We start from the raw sequence: 15733 nt of genomic DNA on the forward strand, positions 1-15733 counted from the left end.
CTTTGACTGAAGGAAAATAAACGTGAATTAGAGGCAGAAAACACACACGTGCCAGTCTTTTTCTTTCAAACCCTTATTTTTCTTCTGTTCTGCAAGTCTCCTTCTGGGTGAGAAACTGGCATCTGCTGTCAGTGTTAAAACGATGCTGGCTTATAATTCAGCAGGTCTGTTGATTACTATGGCTTTGATTATAGCTGTGCAAAATAACAGCTTCCTTCTTACAGCAATCTGTGAGCCATCTACGATCTGCTCTGCTTTGTACCATTTTATCAAGTGTTTCTGTGATGATGATTGTTGTTATTACTGGCAGCACTTCTTTAACTGAAATACTGGATGATATTTACAAATGCAACTTTGTGTTCTTTCCTTCAGAATATGAAATGTTTATAGCATCATTTATCTTTTTGATGAATTATCCAATTACATGGTTGCATGCCTATAAACAGAAAAACTCTACAAGGCTATATATCCATTACTCTAAATCTGATGCTTGAATTTAGCTGGTTTTGCTTCAAGGCATGTCATCCAAATATCTAACTGGAACTTAGCACATTCAGAGGTTCTGGCCATAATTAAAATGTGTTATTTCATGTACCTTTTGAACTCAGAATTATGTCGTTATACATATTCTCTGCTGGATGTAAATTAAGTCTTGGTCTCCATGTATAGGTGTGATCTAGTAATAGGAAGTCTTTGATGTTAGTTCTCAACTTGACAGACTGATTTATTTTTTGCCCTCTTGCTGTTTTTTCCTCCCTTTTAAAAACAATAAGGACTTTCATCTCCAAATTAGAAAATATAACTGAAGTTAAATGTAAAAGACTTACTGCATAAACATTACAAATGCTAAAAGTCAGTGCAACTTTTACAATTTAGACACTGTAGGGTCATATTTATGGCTAATGATTAGACCCATAGTTAGGTTTTCAGAAAAGAGAGAATTCAATTACTCGGGTGAGTAAAGGTAAGTTGTTTATTGTCAAAGGTAACTAGGGGAGCTGTGGAGATAGTGACCAGGTGAGTATAAGGTTTCCAAGTTGTTAATTATATTTTGACCTCAAGTTCTTATCTTACAAGGTTTTTTTTTATTATTACAAGTCCAAGAGAGAGGTAAGGATTCCAGACCAGGCTGAGAGCAGTGAGGTCAGTTAATTGCTGGAGAGTTGCAGGTCGGATGCTGCTGGGTAAGTCTTAAATACCCAGGAGGTGATCTGCTGTCATTGCCGACAGCTGGAGCCAATTAAGCTCCGCTTGCCACTCAGGAACTGCAAAGGAATGGTTAATGAAAACAATACACTGGAATCCTCACATGTAGCAATAAATTGCTGTAATGATTGGATGGCTCTGACTGTTTCTCTTGTTGTTGTTTTACCTACAAAACCTAAACCTTTATTCATTCCTAATAAACTTGGGCCAGAGGAGGCTTGTCTTTTTTGTAATAATAAATTTTAATCCAAGTGTTTGCTAAAATTCATAATTTCTAGAAATGTTTTCATTCAAACAGAAACACAGAAAAACCACCCAGAACGCTGCAGTAACTATGCTAGGCCTGTATGTGGCGCTGTAATGCTCCCACAAAAATATCAGAAATGATAAAGTGGTAACATGGAGCAGACACTCTAAATTGTAAACTCAAGAAGAAAACCATGAGGATGGTGAATACAAGAGCCAGTAACAAATCCTTTTTGTGGACTGATGATAAACCGGAACTTCTACTTTGTCTCACATTAAATTACTATTGACTGGGAGTTGCTTCAGTTCAAATCTGCAGACATAATGGATGATTTCAGGCAGAGAATCCAAAGGGACGGGTGGGTAAATTATTTATACACAAGTGTCAGCTTTTTAAAACAATTCCCATTTCCCACATTTTTGGACAGGACCTCAGGCTTGTCAGTGTCAGGTTCTTTAATCTGGCTTTTAGACAAAGAACATATCTAATTCATCATTCTTCAATTGTCAGTTGTTTCAGTAGCTTTATGTTGAAAATAATTATAATTTTTCTAAAATCTCAAGTGACTATCTTGTTGCATTCAGTCAACAGTCTAAAATCTCAAGGTATGCATGCTACATAAATATAGAGACAACAAAATCTTTTTTTTTCATGATTTCATTGATTGAGTTTGAAAATTAAATTACCAAAATTATTGCAGTTTGGGGGAACCAATCAGTTAGTTCTACAGACACATTTTGTCAAAGTTAAAAATGCCAACCCAGTGAAGTATTAGAGAAACATTCTGGGGATCTGAGTGGGAGCCCAACCAGCAGACAGTAGTGGACAAACATGAGTCTCAGTCTCTGCATGTTAGGCATGACTAAGATATTTTTAAAAGGACTGAAGAAGGGCTGGGGTGTGGCAACTGACAAAACTTGCAAAAACATAACGTAACATTTTTATAACGAGTTCCGCTCAAATATGTTTGTGAACGTGCACTCAGTTTTTGTTGCAACTCTACTAAGAGAGAAGAGAAAAGGGTATTTTCTAAATGGTTTAATTTCTGAGATGAAACTTGTGATGCCACTTCACCCTCCCCGGAGAAGTCCTTACAGATGAGAGCATCTGAAATTTGAGAAGCCATGTAATTTTTACTGGCAGCACTTTATGCTTTCACGTTTAACACACTCACTCTCTGACAACAAGTATACTGTAGAAAGGCATAAAAACACAATTATGAATGCTTTTACACAATCAACTTGATAGACAGACACAAATGAAAACGTTCAAAACAAACAAATATTTCATTGGCTATGGATAAGATGAAGCTGACAACAGTGGGGGTCAAAGGCCTACTTTGTACCTGAATTTAATTATATAAGATGTTAAATAAGTAATAAAAAACAATAAAAAAATCTTTTCATCCATTTTCCTGCACTTATCCATGGTTATGTCACGAGGCAACAGCTTTAGGAGGGAAACCCAGACATCCTTCTTCCCACTGACTCATTTGCTGTGAATGAGCAGCAGCTTTACTATGACCTCTCCCTGGATGACAGATCTCCTCACCTTATCTCTAAGGCCCTGTTTACGCATGGACAATCTCCTGAAAATGTTAGACAATTTCCAATGTTGATTCGGAAAAAGTTACACGTTTACAACAGAGAACTCTGAAAAATAGAGAGATGCTGTACTGTGCTGTGCTTTTCACTACATGTAACAACAAAACAAAGCATATCTAATGCTGAATTTAATAGCAACATTTTACTGTTAAACAAGGATAAATTAGCACCCTTCATATTTTCACTAAGTACAAAACATGCTTACCATATTCGGTCTTGTAAAGCCACCCGCTGAATTTCGGCTCAACTAACCAATGTGGTCTGTAAACACTCTTTTTATTGGCTGCAGCAGTAATCTGCTTCTATGGGTTTTAAACCGTTTGATTATCTTTGTGATCTCTCATAGAGGGATCATATAAATGCTAATACGGGCAAACCAGCTCCACAAGAGCACCGAAATCGTCTATTTTGAATGGTGCGCGGTGCGCACAGTCTGTGCGAGGTTGCAAAAATTGGGAGGTGCACGACCACGCAACGCCACCCTGCGCGGGGCTTTCGCGCAGGTGCGGGGACAGCGCGATTGCGTCACTGTTGGCGCCCGCACGCTCGCGCAGTGATCAACGCGTCAAGTTGATGCGAGTGGAAAAAAAGTGTATTAAAAATGACTTATTTTACAATAAACAAGCGGAGCTTAGCCTGGCGGTGGGGGAGGGAAAGCCTGGCGACCCACCAGGCTTATAATACACTGGGAGAAACCCTGCAATCCTGTGACTGTTGAACCTGTTGTAGTTTCTATGCCAGGTTACTAGCTGGTGCTGTTTCTTGTATTTCAACAGTAAGCACGTGTGTGCAGACACTTCTCTCTCTCCAGCATGAGAGCAATTTCATCAAAAATGGTGAATACACATGCATTTGTTTGAACCAACAGTGAGTTTGGATTGCTGCAATGTTGAAAAGGGTAAATAGCACAAACTCTGTTTTCTGCCATTGTTACTGTTGTTGATCTACTCCCATAAGTACAGAAGTAATGTTGATTACAGCCGTCTGTAGTGCCCATGTGTGATTTCACACTGATGCCGGGCATATATAAAAACTTCCACTCTCAGACATGGGTTCAAACTCTTTTTGTGTCAGAGAAAAAACAGCATTGTGAAATCAGTTTCTAAGGCTGAGCCTGGCCACCCTATAGAGGAAGCTTATTTCAGCTAACTTCAACATCAGTGACTGAAGAAAAAATGAAGGAGGAAATTTAGAAGTCTCATTCTCCCCTTTTACTACAGCTATTTTTTAAAAGAATTTGAATTGAATTTGGCATACTTCACCTTTAAATAAACTGTGCTGCACATAACATTCCACTCCATTCTCAATTTTTAAAAAATGAAACTAATATGGAATAAAAATCATGTATTCTTCCAAAAACATGTCATGTACGTATTTTGTTAGATGTTTTTTATGTTGTTTTCTAGACCTAGCGCGTCCTACCACTTTTCTTTTCTGGTATAATCACCTGCCTTACTGGGACCAGTAGCGCTTATGCTGATCACAGCCTGGTCCTAATGTGGTCAGACTTAGGTATGTGCTGGTAATGGTTATTGTTAAGATTAGGGTTTGGGTTAGGCTACACAAATGAAAGGAAGTCAATGCAATGTCCTAATAAGGATAGAAATACAAACTTGTGTGTGTGTGCGCTTGTATTTATTGTCAGCACACTGTGGGTACCAAAGTCCTGCTCACCACTAAAAACTTCTTAGAATTAATGTGGAGGACATTGGGATTCCCTGACACTATCACCATAGTAACGTATAGTGGAAACCTTGCCTGCTCTGTAGTAAGTTTTCTCTATCTAGGTTTGTGCATGCTCACAGAAACAAGGTGAAACGAAACAACAAAACATGAAGGACAATGGGCCATGGGGACCTCTGATGTTGAATATTATGTACACATGTAATTACAATATGCACAGTAAGGTGCATGCGATTTTGGAAAAAGGTTTTGACAGGAGTTGCAGATTTTAATTGTATTACAGCATTTAGAAATTAGGTGATGGTTCAGGTGAGACTGATTGGGCACAAGCTGTGGTGTGTTCCTAATCAGTCTACTTCTCATTATTTTCAGTAGTGTGGTGGGACCTGGGAAAGCTGCCTGTAGGAATTTCTACTATACTTGTATCCATTGTCATAGTATTTATGGGGAAAATCTTGCAACCACAGCTTTAGACTTTACCGTAAAGTTCATAACCTTTACTGTACCATGTACCATTGTCACTATAAGTTTCACAGTAAAATATCAGCAGCCACAGTATCTGAATGTCAATTTAAAAAAAATTCTCTGTAAATCATTTTACATTGTCATTGTAGTTTTTACAATGAAATTCTGGCAACCACATATATACATGGTAAACAGATTTACCATGTATATATTTTTTCAAAATAATTTACTATAAACAAAGAGCAGTAGTCAACTTAAAAATTTACAGTTTTGTTTTGTTTGTTTTGTTTTTTAAGTGTGTTTTTATGGTGAAAATCTGGCAACCACAGCTGCAGATATTGTTCCATAATCTCCACTATTTTTAACATTATAGGCATTTAGGGCATGCTTGTTACAGCAAACTTCAAGTCACACAGGCTATGGTTCATTTTAAAGCATACAGAGAAAGAAACATCTAAGAAATAATGGCAAATTTGAACAGATTTTTGAGGTGTTATATGTTGGTACTATTTATGTGTAGCATGTATTATATGACCCTGTGATAAACTGATGGTGTGTTCTGGGTGTTCCAGACAGATCTTGCCTAATAACCACTGGAGATAGGCACCAACTTTTAGCAACCTGGCAGAAAAAGCTGGTAATGAAAATAGATGAGTTGACCATAAGTATGATTCCGTACAAGCATTCAAAAAAGTAAGTTTCAATCCCATTTTTCTTTTATTTGTATCTACTGCTAAGGATGGTTCATTAAAAAAAGTTATTTGTTAATGATGTGCAAGTTCAAGCAAAAGGATGAAAAGAAACCTGGCAAAACACAGGTCCAGTTTCTCTCTGCATTTCCATTATTTACCACCTGGTGTCAAATAAGAGGTTTGGAAACTGTTAAACAACACAGCTCTAGATTACATTTTTTCAGCTGGTAAATTTCAATGTGTGTAATATAGGGTATGGTCTGCAATCCTAAAGAATGACACGGCATTCAAGAGCTAATTGTTACTGGACTTAAAGTTACAAAAAGTTATTCTTCAGCTTTTGTTATATTTCTGTCACTCTGGACTCAAAAACAAGCTAGACAATAAAGTATGCTTCAGACTTAGCTAAACAAAAATTAACAATGAGAAAAAAGGAAGGGAAGTGATCACACAAAGATGGACACACTTGAACTGACAGAATTAGAAAAACACCCCAGCTTGCCAAGGTCTTTTCCCAGCTGTTATCAGAAGTGGCGAGGAATGACTCAAACAGAGGCTCCTCATGAGGCTGGACTCTGACGTCTGACAAACGACTTATCTCTCCTGTTCAAAGATTCTATTGCATGGCAGTACAGTCTCCTGTAACAACAAACAGTAACAAAGATGTGTTGAAACATTTGACTGATTTCCTATTAGACAAATACACATGTAAAAATAATCAACATTTATTTTTCACATTTCAAAAGAATGAACAAATTTTTTTTCCATTTAAATGGTCTTTTAAGAGTCTTGGAAAGAGGCATAAATATCTACTGATTAGATGTCCAGAAATGTGATGTAAATACTTATCCAGAGTACTAAGAATAAGTCAGGACAGACTGACTTTTAGACAGAACAGTTCCTGATGGAAGGTCAGAGGTCATAAGGAAAGAGGTAAGTAATGTGGAGGAGAAGTGAGTGTAGAAGTTCACCAAGCCTTGTTAGGAATGTCCGGTTGTTTTTGCCAGAACTTGGGAACAGTGGTGGTGATAACAGGAGGATTCCTGGAACACAGAATTTGTCTGGTTCCTGAAACACAGGAAACACACTGGGTTGGGCTAGACCCAGTGTCGTAGAAGTTACGTAAATGGTCAGAAGTATGCATAGTCATCATGCATTGATTTCTGTATAAATACGCCCTGTCTCAAAGATACTTTGGGATTTTGGGGCAAGCTGATCAAGAGTAAATGTGTCAATAAAATCCCCCGTGTATTGGCTGGAATCCAACGACTCCGACTGTCATTTCGGTGTGCGACATACCTGGCTTTTCACCCACAGTAACAGAGCTGAAATCAGTTGGATGATTTGCTTGACCACGATATTAGAAAACATCAGCAGTTCCACAGCCTTCCCAAAATACCCTTCAACTAGTAAAAAGCATTCATATAAACTGGTGAAAAGCTTTCATACACACTAGTGAAAAGCGCTCATACATACTAGTCAAATGTTTGTGGATTTCACTTGAAATGGAAGGTGTTTTATTAAACCGGAAGTTGTAGTTTTAAACAGAAGTCATTCTGGTCAGCTTCGTACGGTTTGTGCAATCTCTGGACGATATTTTACCAAATAAAACAATCGATTTTTGCTCAGTGACCCACTGAACACCTCACTTTGTATTTCTCACGCTAAAAAAATACAAACGCACACGCCATTTTTTTTTTTTGAAGAGGAACTAATGTGCAGCGCCATGTTTTCCGCACGGGCTGGAGCCATCTTAGAGACTTTGTCGTTATATTTAGCAAGTTTTCAGATGTGTCTGGCCATTTTTTTAAAGCGACTAGCGACAAATCTAGACTTTTTTTCTGTGTTATTGGAGACTTTGGCGGCTACATGTGTGAAAGCACTCATTCTGCAGCGTGCCGTAAGCCCCGTCCACTTCCCTAAGCACCGACAGCTGTCAATCTCACAGCAGAGAGGAGACCCGTGTCCACTCTGTCCACAGTGGCGCAAATCCAGTAGCATGTTCTGTATTCACCAGCTGTCTGCGCATGTGTAAATGATATAATCGATAACAGAGACACGTCACTGATCAGGCGCCCCTCCGCTCCTTCACCTCCCCTCCTGTCGCGCTCCTCTGATCAAATGACGTGTCCAATCAGTAACTGATATCCAATAAGAATATCATTTAAAATTAAAATTTTATGTTTTTTATATGTGATTTGACTGGTGTATTTTTTAAAGTCTCCTGAACACAAAGTTCCTGTTATTCAGCTGAGAGGACGGAGGGAAAAAAATCAGGACAGACAAGAAGGAGACAGGTTGGTCTAATATTAGCTGGAAGTGTAGGAACAGCCACTTAATACCAGGTGATTAATTTAAAAAATATTATTTATATTTAAAAAGTGCATTAGCAAGATGTGTAATTTATTTAAAGCCAATCAATAATCCTTGTTTTACCATATGACTTAGAAAAGAACACAGAGAAGGAATGAAGGAGACAGACATGAGGTCGGTGATCAGCTGCTGTAGAGGAGAGCAGAGATGACATCAGGTAGGAATAATTCAGCTACTGAGGCCACAAAAACCTAGATGCCCAGGAGGGTTTGAACTTCTGCTGATCACTACTGTGTCCTTTTGGGAAAAATAGTGCAGGCAGACATGGCAAGACCAACACCACAGAGGAGAATGTGGACAAGAAAGGTGAAGATGATGATGATGATGATGATGATGATGATGATGATGATGATGATGAGGGAGAGGAACAGAGAGGTGCAGAGGAGAGTTGACTTGGACAATTTTCTCCTGCCCGCCCGGAAAACCAGAAGGAGAGCCACTCACTAGACCCGTTTCTGTGCTGTTGCTTGTCTGCCTCCAACCAATCCAGGGGCTACTCACCTGATCACTCAGCTGCCTCAACCTGCAAATATCCACCACCCTGTAAATAAAGTCACTTACCTTCTGCTAAACTGCCTCCTAGTGTCTGTCTGTTGCCAGACTGTTCATTGATTTATGTAGTGTGGGATCAGCCAAAGCAATAAAGTTATAAAATTATTTCATAAAGTTAATTTGTAATTCTAAACATATTTCAAGTGTTTTTTATTCATTTTTCGTCTTGCCAACATTGATATTCCTCTCTCCTACAGCCTGATCAACATCATCAAATATGCAAATTAGGTGGTGACGTCCTCTAACAACTTCTAGCTTTGCTTTTGAACGCGTTTCCACCAGTATATATGAACACTTTTTACTAGTGTGTATGAAAGCTTTACACTAGTGTGTATGAAAGCTTTACACTAGTGTGTATGAAAGCTTTACACTAGTGTATATGAAAGCTTTATACTAGTGTATATGAAAGCTTTATACTAGTGTGTATGAAAGCTTTTGTCATGATGTGGAGTGACGAAAGCGAACCCAGAGCGCAGACTCATATTAACAAACAATAATTTATTAAATAACGAAACACAAAACAAAAGCTGACGTGGCAGCAAAAACAAAATAAAGAACAAACTAAAACTAACATGAATAGAAACAGGGACAAGCAGGACGGAAAAACGAACAACCAGAAACGAGCTACAAACCATAGACAAACCAGAGACAAACCTTAGAAAATGGACCAGCGAGGTATGGAGAGAAATGACCGGGTTTTAAAGTGCTGAGGATAATCAGGTAAGTGGAGACAGGTGACATGATTATAATTGCTCACAGGTGGAGATGGGCGTGACAGGTAACCAGATGACTAAACTGGGGGAATGAAAATGAAAACAAACACAGACACATGAGACAAGAGCAGAAGGAAACACAAACCAAACTACAAGATAACAGAAAATAATAAACACCAACTGAAACATAAAGCAACTAACTGAAAACCAAAAACCCAAATCCCGACAGCTTTATACTAGTGTGTATGGAAGGTAAAGCTTTTCACCAGTTTATATGAACAGTTCTCACTACTTTGTATGAGAGCTTTTGAGTAGGTCTTAAATGTAAATGTTTTCACTAGTTTATGTGAGAGCATTTCACTAGTGTTTATGCAAGGTTTTCAGTAAAGTATATGGAAGACTTTAATTTCATATGTATATATGGAAGGTAATTCTGATATATGTCCCTGGTGGCACCCCATAAGTTTCCTCCTTGTGTCACTTATTGTTTTTTTGTCTTAGCTCTTTAGAGCAACACCCTTTTGACACTTCAACTGTTGGACTTTTCAGCTTTAATGCTTTTCATCATGTTGAAAAGAATAGTTAAAAAATATATATGTAAAAAAAAACACTGGCAGAGGTGCAGATTGTTTCATCAACAATGCAATGCAGCCATAGGATAAGGTTGGTGGGAGAGGGGGTTTTCATAATAAATGTGACACAGTGTTCACACACCCACATATATCCCCACTTTTAACTGACAGAAACACATTCACACCCATTGCCAGTTGCCTAAAGTCACTGTGAGAAACAGGAATTGGCAGTATAAAGTGAAGTAACAAGAGGCATGCTAAATTAAAACATGTGCAAAGAAAAAAAAATGCATTCTGGGAAGGTAAATCAATTATTGTTTATTATATTAAATGTCTTACCTTTTTTTGTAAATAAAAACACCACACGGCTAAATTAACTGTGAAAATATATATGACACAGTAGTAGCATATTTCCACATTATACTTTAAGAAAACATACTGGATATTATAAAAGTAATTATTTACAATTGTGTCTTTTAGATAAATCCAGATTTTCAATAAATATTTTACCAATTACTCCTGCCACTGTGAAGGAAGCATTATATAAACAAATAACCTTTGACATGAGTGCCGATGGGAACTACAGAAATGATCCAGGGAGCAGTTGGTTGCTTACATGTTGGTGGTGGGTGGCTACCAGTGGAGCTGCTCTGAATTAATGAGAAACATAGCCACTTGAGAGCTGATGTCCCCACTAACCTTAAAGCAAAAGAGTAGGATTTTATCACCTGGTGATACTGGATATTTAAACATTCAAACTAAACAGTGTCTCACTCTTAATACTTTTGTTTATGTTTTCCTCATGCCAACACTGTAAATTGAAGTAAAGTTTGCATAAAACAGTTGATTATCACTGAGCATTTACTTGGGAATAAATTTGAGTTCTATATTTGTTTCTTTTTTTGTCAAATCCTACTCCACAACTTATTGCAAGGAGCAATATTTATGCAACTACTTGAAATAAATTATTAGATTAAGACAGAATTGTTACAGGTTAATTGCCATGCCATTGGCATAAATTACTATTGTAAATTCACAGAAGCCTGAGAAAACATTAGTCCATCTGGTTCATCTTGCGAGCTGGATTCTGGTTCTGTTTTGGTGTCTGTTTGGTGTTTTGGTGTCTGGATGTGTCCAGGCATTAGTAAGGTTGCTATTGAAAATTGTGTTACCACGTCAAAATTCAGGATGGCCATCACCATATTTATAGATGTGAACCTTGTGAGCTGGATAACTTGAAAAACAAACAAAGATGTAATGTAAGACTTCATCTCTTGTAAAAAACTTTCTCTAAGCTTAGTTTCAGTCAATCCAAAACACACACAATCATGTCCGTGCACCTAAATTCCCTCGGGCACCGCCCTGATAAATAAATAAAGCATTTCTCTCTATGCTTTATTGTTTGGAATCAAACAATATTAACACTAAAGGATGTATATTTGTATGCACTGTTCAATTCTAGTCGAGAAAAACACTCATCTCAAAAACTAAAAGGATTCACAAGTCAAGACCCTCAGCAGCAGGGGATATCAGCAAGCCAATTGTTTCATTGGCAAGCGTTTATTAAAAGGGTGAAATAGGAGCAGAGCTGATAATATTGACAGAGCAGAGCAACAGAAGAGGGAATAACGTAAACAACTCAGGCCTGAAGACCTGAGGCAAAGATCTGATAAAGTACTGAGTATCATTCTGAAGGTGTGGACTTAGGCTAAGTAGGCTAAGTTAAGTGCTGTGATTTCATTGTGAATACTAGAAATGGCAGTAAACACTGAACATTTACTGGCCCTTTTACTATTCAGATACTTTCACTGTGGGCAACAGTCAATCAAGATGGTCACATGACCCTGAACATCAAACCCACATAGCCTCATACATAGATACTGCCATATTTGTTTACCTCAAAGCAGTATAGTAGTTAAATAGAAGTTGAGCAGATGTTGGCTTCGATGTTTGACTTTCTAACCACCCCCATATTTTCACAGGCTAAATACATTCAAAAGTCTCATTGATATCATTGTTGGTCTTTACAAAGTTGAAAAGTAACCAGTAAGACAGATGTAATGTTACATAATTTAATCATAACATAAAAGTTGTTATCTGTAACACCAAAGAAAATATGTAGCTTAATTACAATGACTGTTACTTAGTTAGGCAACTTGTGCAAATATCCATGATTACAATTTGTGTTACATTCCTGCAAAGAAGCTAGTCTATATGCTGTGTGTATTATTTATTTTATTGTTTTTGTGTCAAGGTTGTGTATCTTGTGTCTCACACAAAACACTCGGGTCTGATAAATTTTTAAGTATTATATTTTTTAAGTATTATTGTTACAAATAAAAAAAAATCATAATTGTTATTTCGTGTAATAGCATTCTTGTATCATTTTGCTATATACTTTGTATATATTTAATTCTGTACTTCATTTATATGGATTTATTTTTACCGAAAAAAGTTACCATTATATAATAGTGTACTGGAAAAGTGCTAATGAAGATTTATTCACAGTTGCTGATTTTTGGTATTTAAAAGAATTTCTGCTGTTTCTCTAAAATGTTCTCATACAGATGACAAAACTCTACAGAGAGCAGTGTTTTGAGACATAATCATGAAGTTTAACAATGGTATACTGAGCTAAAGTCAAATTAGTTGATTACTGTGCACTGTGTTAACCTTTGCTTTCTCATATTTCAGCTTCCTGTGCTAAACTGAAGAAAAGCTTTTGACAAACCACAAATCTGCTGCAGTCAGTAGTCTTCATATTGTCTATATCCTGTATGGTTTCATTTTTTCCAAACACACTCATATGTTGTCCATCTTAAAAAGCTCAGAAAATACATTTAGCTTCACCACACAATAATCTGAACACAGATGTAAATTAGAACATTTTTTTATTACATTAAGCTTTTGAGCATTTTACCAGAAATATGACAAACATGAATATAAAAACTGATCCTTTTCAGTACATGTGCTATTTTAGAAAATGCAATATTACTGTAAGAATTAAGTCACACATTTTGAATCAATGTAACAAGGGTTTGGGTGTTGATGGACAACTGAATGGCAGCTTGGCGGAACCTCTGGAGCAGCTGTCTAAGCCGAGCAGAAATATCCTCATTTACATGGAGGTAAACTAGAGGGTTGAGAGCGCTGTTCAGACTCACAAGACCACGACTGATCCGATGAGCGATGTAGATTCCATTGGTCCATTTTTGGCATATTCTCTGTTTAAACAGAACTCTTGACCAGAGGTTGAGGTTCTTGAATACATGATATGGGATATAACAAATCAAGAAGAGAAGAATTAAAATGATGAGCAACTTCAAGCTTCTTTGTTTCAGTAACTCATCAGTGTTGTCTTTGCAGCAGAGAAAAGCAATCACATGTCCATAACATCCAAGTGTGATGAGAGAGGGGATACCAAATCCAATAAGTGTCCAGCTGAAGCTGTACTTCAGGTAATCCTCAACATATTCATCAGAGGTGGTATCAAAACATTTCTCAGTCATGTTGCTTGGTGTTTTGGGAAAAAACGTGTCTGGAAGACTTTGAATGCTCACCAGGATCCAAACCATAACTGAGATGATCACAGAGCGAGACACAGTTAATCTTCCCATCGCTCTCATTGGATGGACAATGGCCAGGTATCTGTACACACTAATACAGGTGAGAAAGCCAATGCTGCAATACAGATTCAGGTTGAAGCAGAATCTTGTTACCTTGCAGAAAACATCTCCGAAGATCCATTTACGTCCATTGAAGTAGTACACCATCAGAAAGGGAAGTGTCAGAAGATACAAAATGTCTGCAAGTCCAAGGTTAAGAACAAAAACATTGACATCCCCCAGTTTCTTCCAGTTGTGCCACAAAGACTTTAGTCCCCATCCATTAGCTGCCAGCCCAACGATGAACACTAAGATGTAGACAGGAGGCAGGAATTTCTTTGGAAAGTCAAAGCTGATTTCTTCACAAGATGTGGTATTCATTGTTTCTGGACTGCAGTTAACAGAGTTCTTCCTCTAAATGGGAGTGATAGTGTTCGTACTTGAAGGAAATTGATATAAGACACTTGTGGCTGAGACACTTCCTGTTTGCATGCTGCACTTTTGTTCAGGGAAACATAATTGGTTGGCTTGTTTGTCAGAATTGGAAAGATAAAATTAAATTTAACAGCACTGAGAGGTTTACGTTATCAGTTTATGCACAATCCTTACTTACCTTACAACAACAATAATAATAATAATAATACAATTTCTTCCTTAATATTTTTTGTGTCTCTTTAAATAAAAGTTCATAAACAAAATCTGTAAGTCAGATGTGGGGAACTTTCTTTTTTAGGGCACATTTAGTCCTCTGATCGCCACATTGAATTTATAAACCTATATAATGCAATAATTATAAATTGATAAAAATCACAATCCCAATTATTAATTTTTTTGCATATTTATTTTTGAAAACAATTTTTAGTTTTAGTTTGTAATTTTTTTTTTCTGTACAGATAAAAGGGTTCATGTGGTCATGTAAAGCCCAGAGGCTGGAGGTTCCCCACTCCTGCTGTAAGTGTTATGGAGACATATTGCCTTCTTTTGGTTTCTGTAAGATGTTTCATTCTGACACACATTAGAAAGTTTTTAAAGATTGTTATGCTCTCAAAGATCACTTTTCACTTAACTTTGTTAATATTAAAATATTGTAAATTTTGACAAAACAAAGACTACAAAGAATGTGTTTTGAAATGTGTACAGTGTTTTTTAGCAAGTCCAGTAAAATATATGTACTGTATTTTGGCCTTTTAATGTTGATGTCATTGTGAGATTAAATATTGGACAGAAGTTCTCATTCATAGCATTCGTTTTGATGTCCCACTATAGGATACGCCGCCTCTGCGTATCCCATAGTTTCTCAGAAGCCTTATCTCGTTACACCAATCCTAATTTGCTGGTGATTGCGATGCCTGCGTCACCTACCCTTTAAGTAGCTTGCGCTATGACCCAGCACTATTCAAAAACCTCTTTTGGCTTTGAAGTGTATCTCTTGCGCAAGCTAGCATAACTGTCCATAGATGGAGCTAATGTAGCTAATCAGAAGTGATTCTGCTGGCTTCTTTCATCTTTCTCCCGCTTGGCTAAACAATCCTTGTGCTCTTTAATGTGGTGCTTTTTCAAATTTTTGATTAAGTTTGTTGTATTGTAGTTTGTGATGGAGCTTCCCCTCTTCGGTACAGCAACTTTGCAAACATTCCACGTTGCTGTCTTGCTTTCCGGTGCTTCTACTGTAAAATACTTCCACACAGCTGACATGTTACAATGAAAAGTTAGTTAGCTGTTAGCCACAGTGCTGCTCAGTCCTGAACGCTCATGTTTTAGCTGGCTGCAATCTATGAAATGGATTTCCTGGGTTTCATGAGACCATAGGCGCCGGAACCACTGGGGCCAGGGGGCCATTGGCCCCCCCACTTTCCGGCCCTGCCACTGCGCTGCGTGTTCCCACCAGACGGCTGCACAGACTGCACGCGACTCTCACAGACTGACTAACGTGTCTCTGTGTTTATATAGAGACAGAAGCACAAATAAAACCTACAGCATTGAGATCTGGACCAAATTCTTAAAGCTCCAGTCCAGGGTCA

General features: G+C 37.6%; 1 protein-coding gene across 1 annotated transcript; it reads right to left on the minus strand.

The window, feature by feature from the left end:
- Nucleotides 1-13020: 13020 nt before the first annotated feature.
- Nucleotides 13021-14122, minus strand: LOC108237608 (P2Y purinoceptor 1-like). Its single transcript, XM_037976845.1, has one exon. It carries the CDS (start codon nt 14091-14093, stop codon nt 13116-13118), a length of 978 nt encoding a protein of 325 aa, XP_037832773.1. The 5' UTR covers nt 14094-14122; the 3' UTR covers nt 13021-13115.
- Between the last annotated feature and the right edge of the window lie 1611 nt (nt 14123-15733).

Source organism: Kryptolebias marmoratus, linkage group LG8, assembly GCF_001649575.2.
Source record: "Kryptolebias marmoratus isolate JLee-2015 linkage group LG8, ASM164957v2, whole genome shotgun sequence".
Classification (NCBI taxonomy): Eukaryota; Metazoa; Chordata; class Actinopteri; order Cyprinodontiformes; family Rivulidae; genus Kryptolebias; species Kryptolebias marmoratus.

Bases quoted from the DNA above. Each gene is read 5' to 3' on its own strand.
- LOC108237608 (XM_037976845.1), bottom strand. From the start codon at position 14,093: ATGAATACCACATCTTGTGAAGAAATCAGCTTTGACTTTCCAAAGAAA.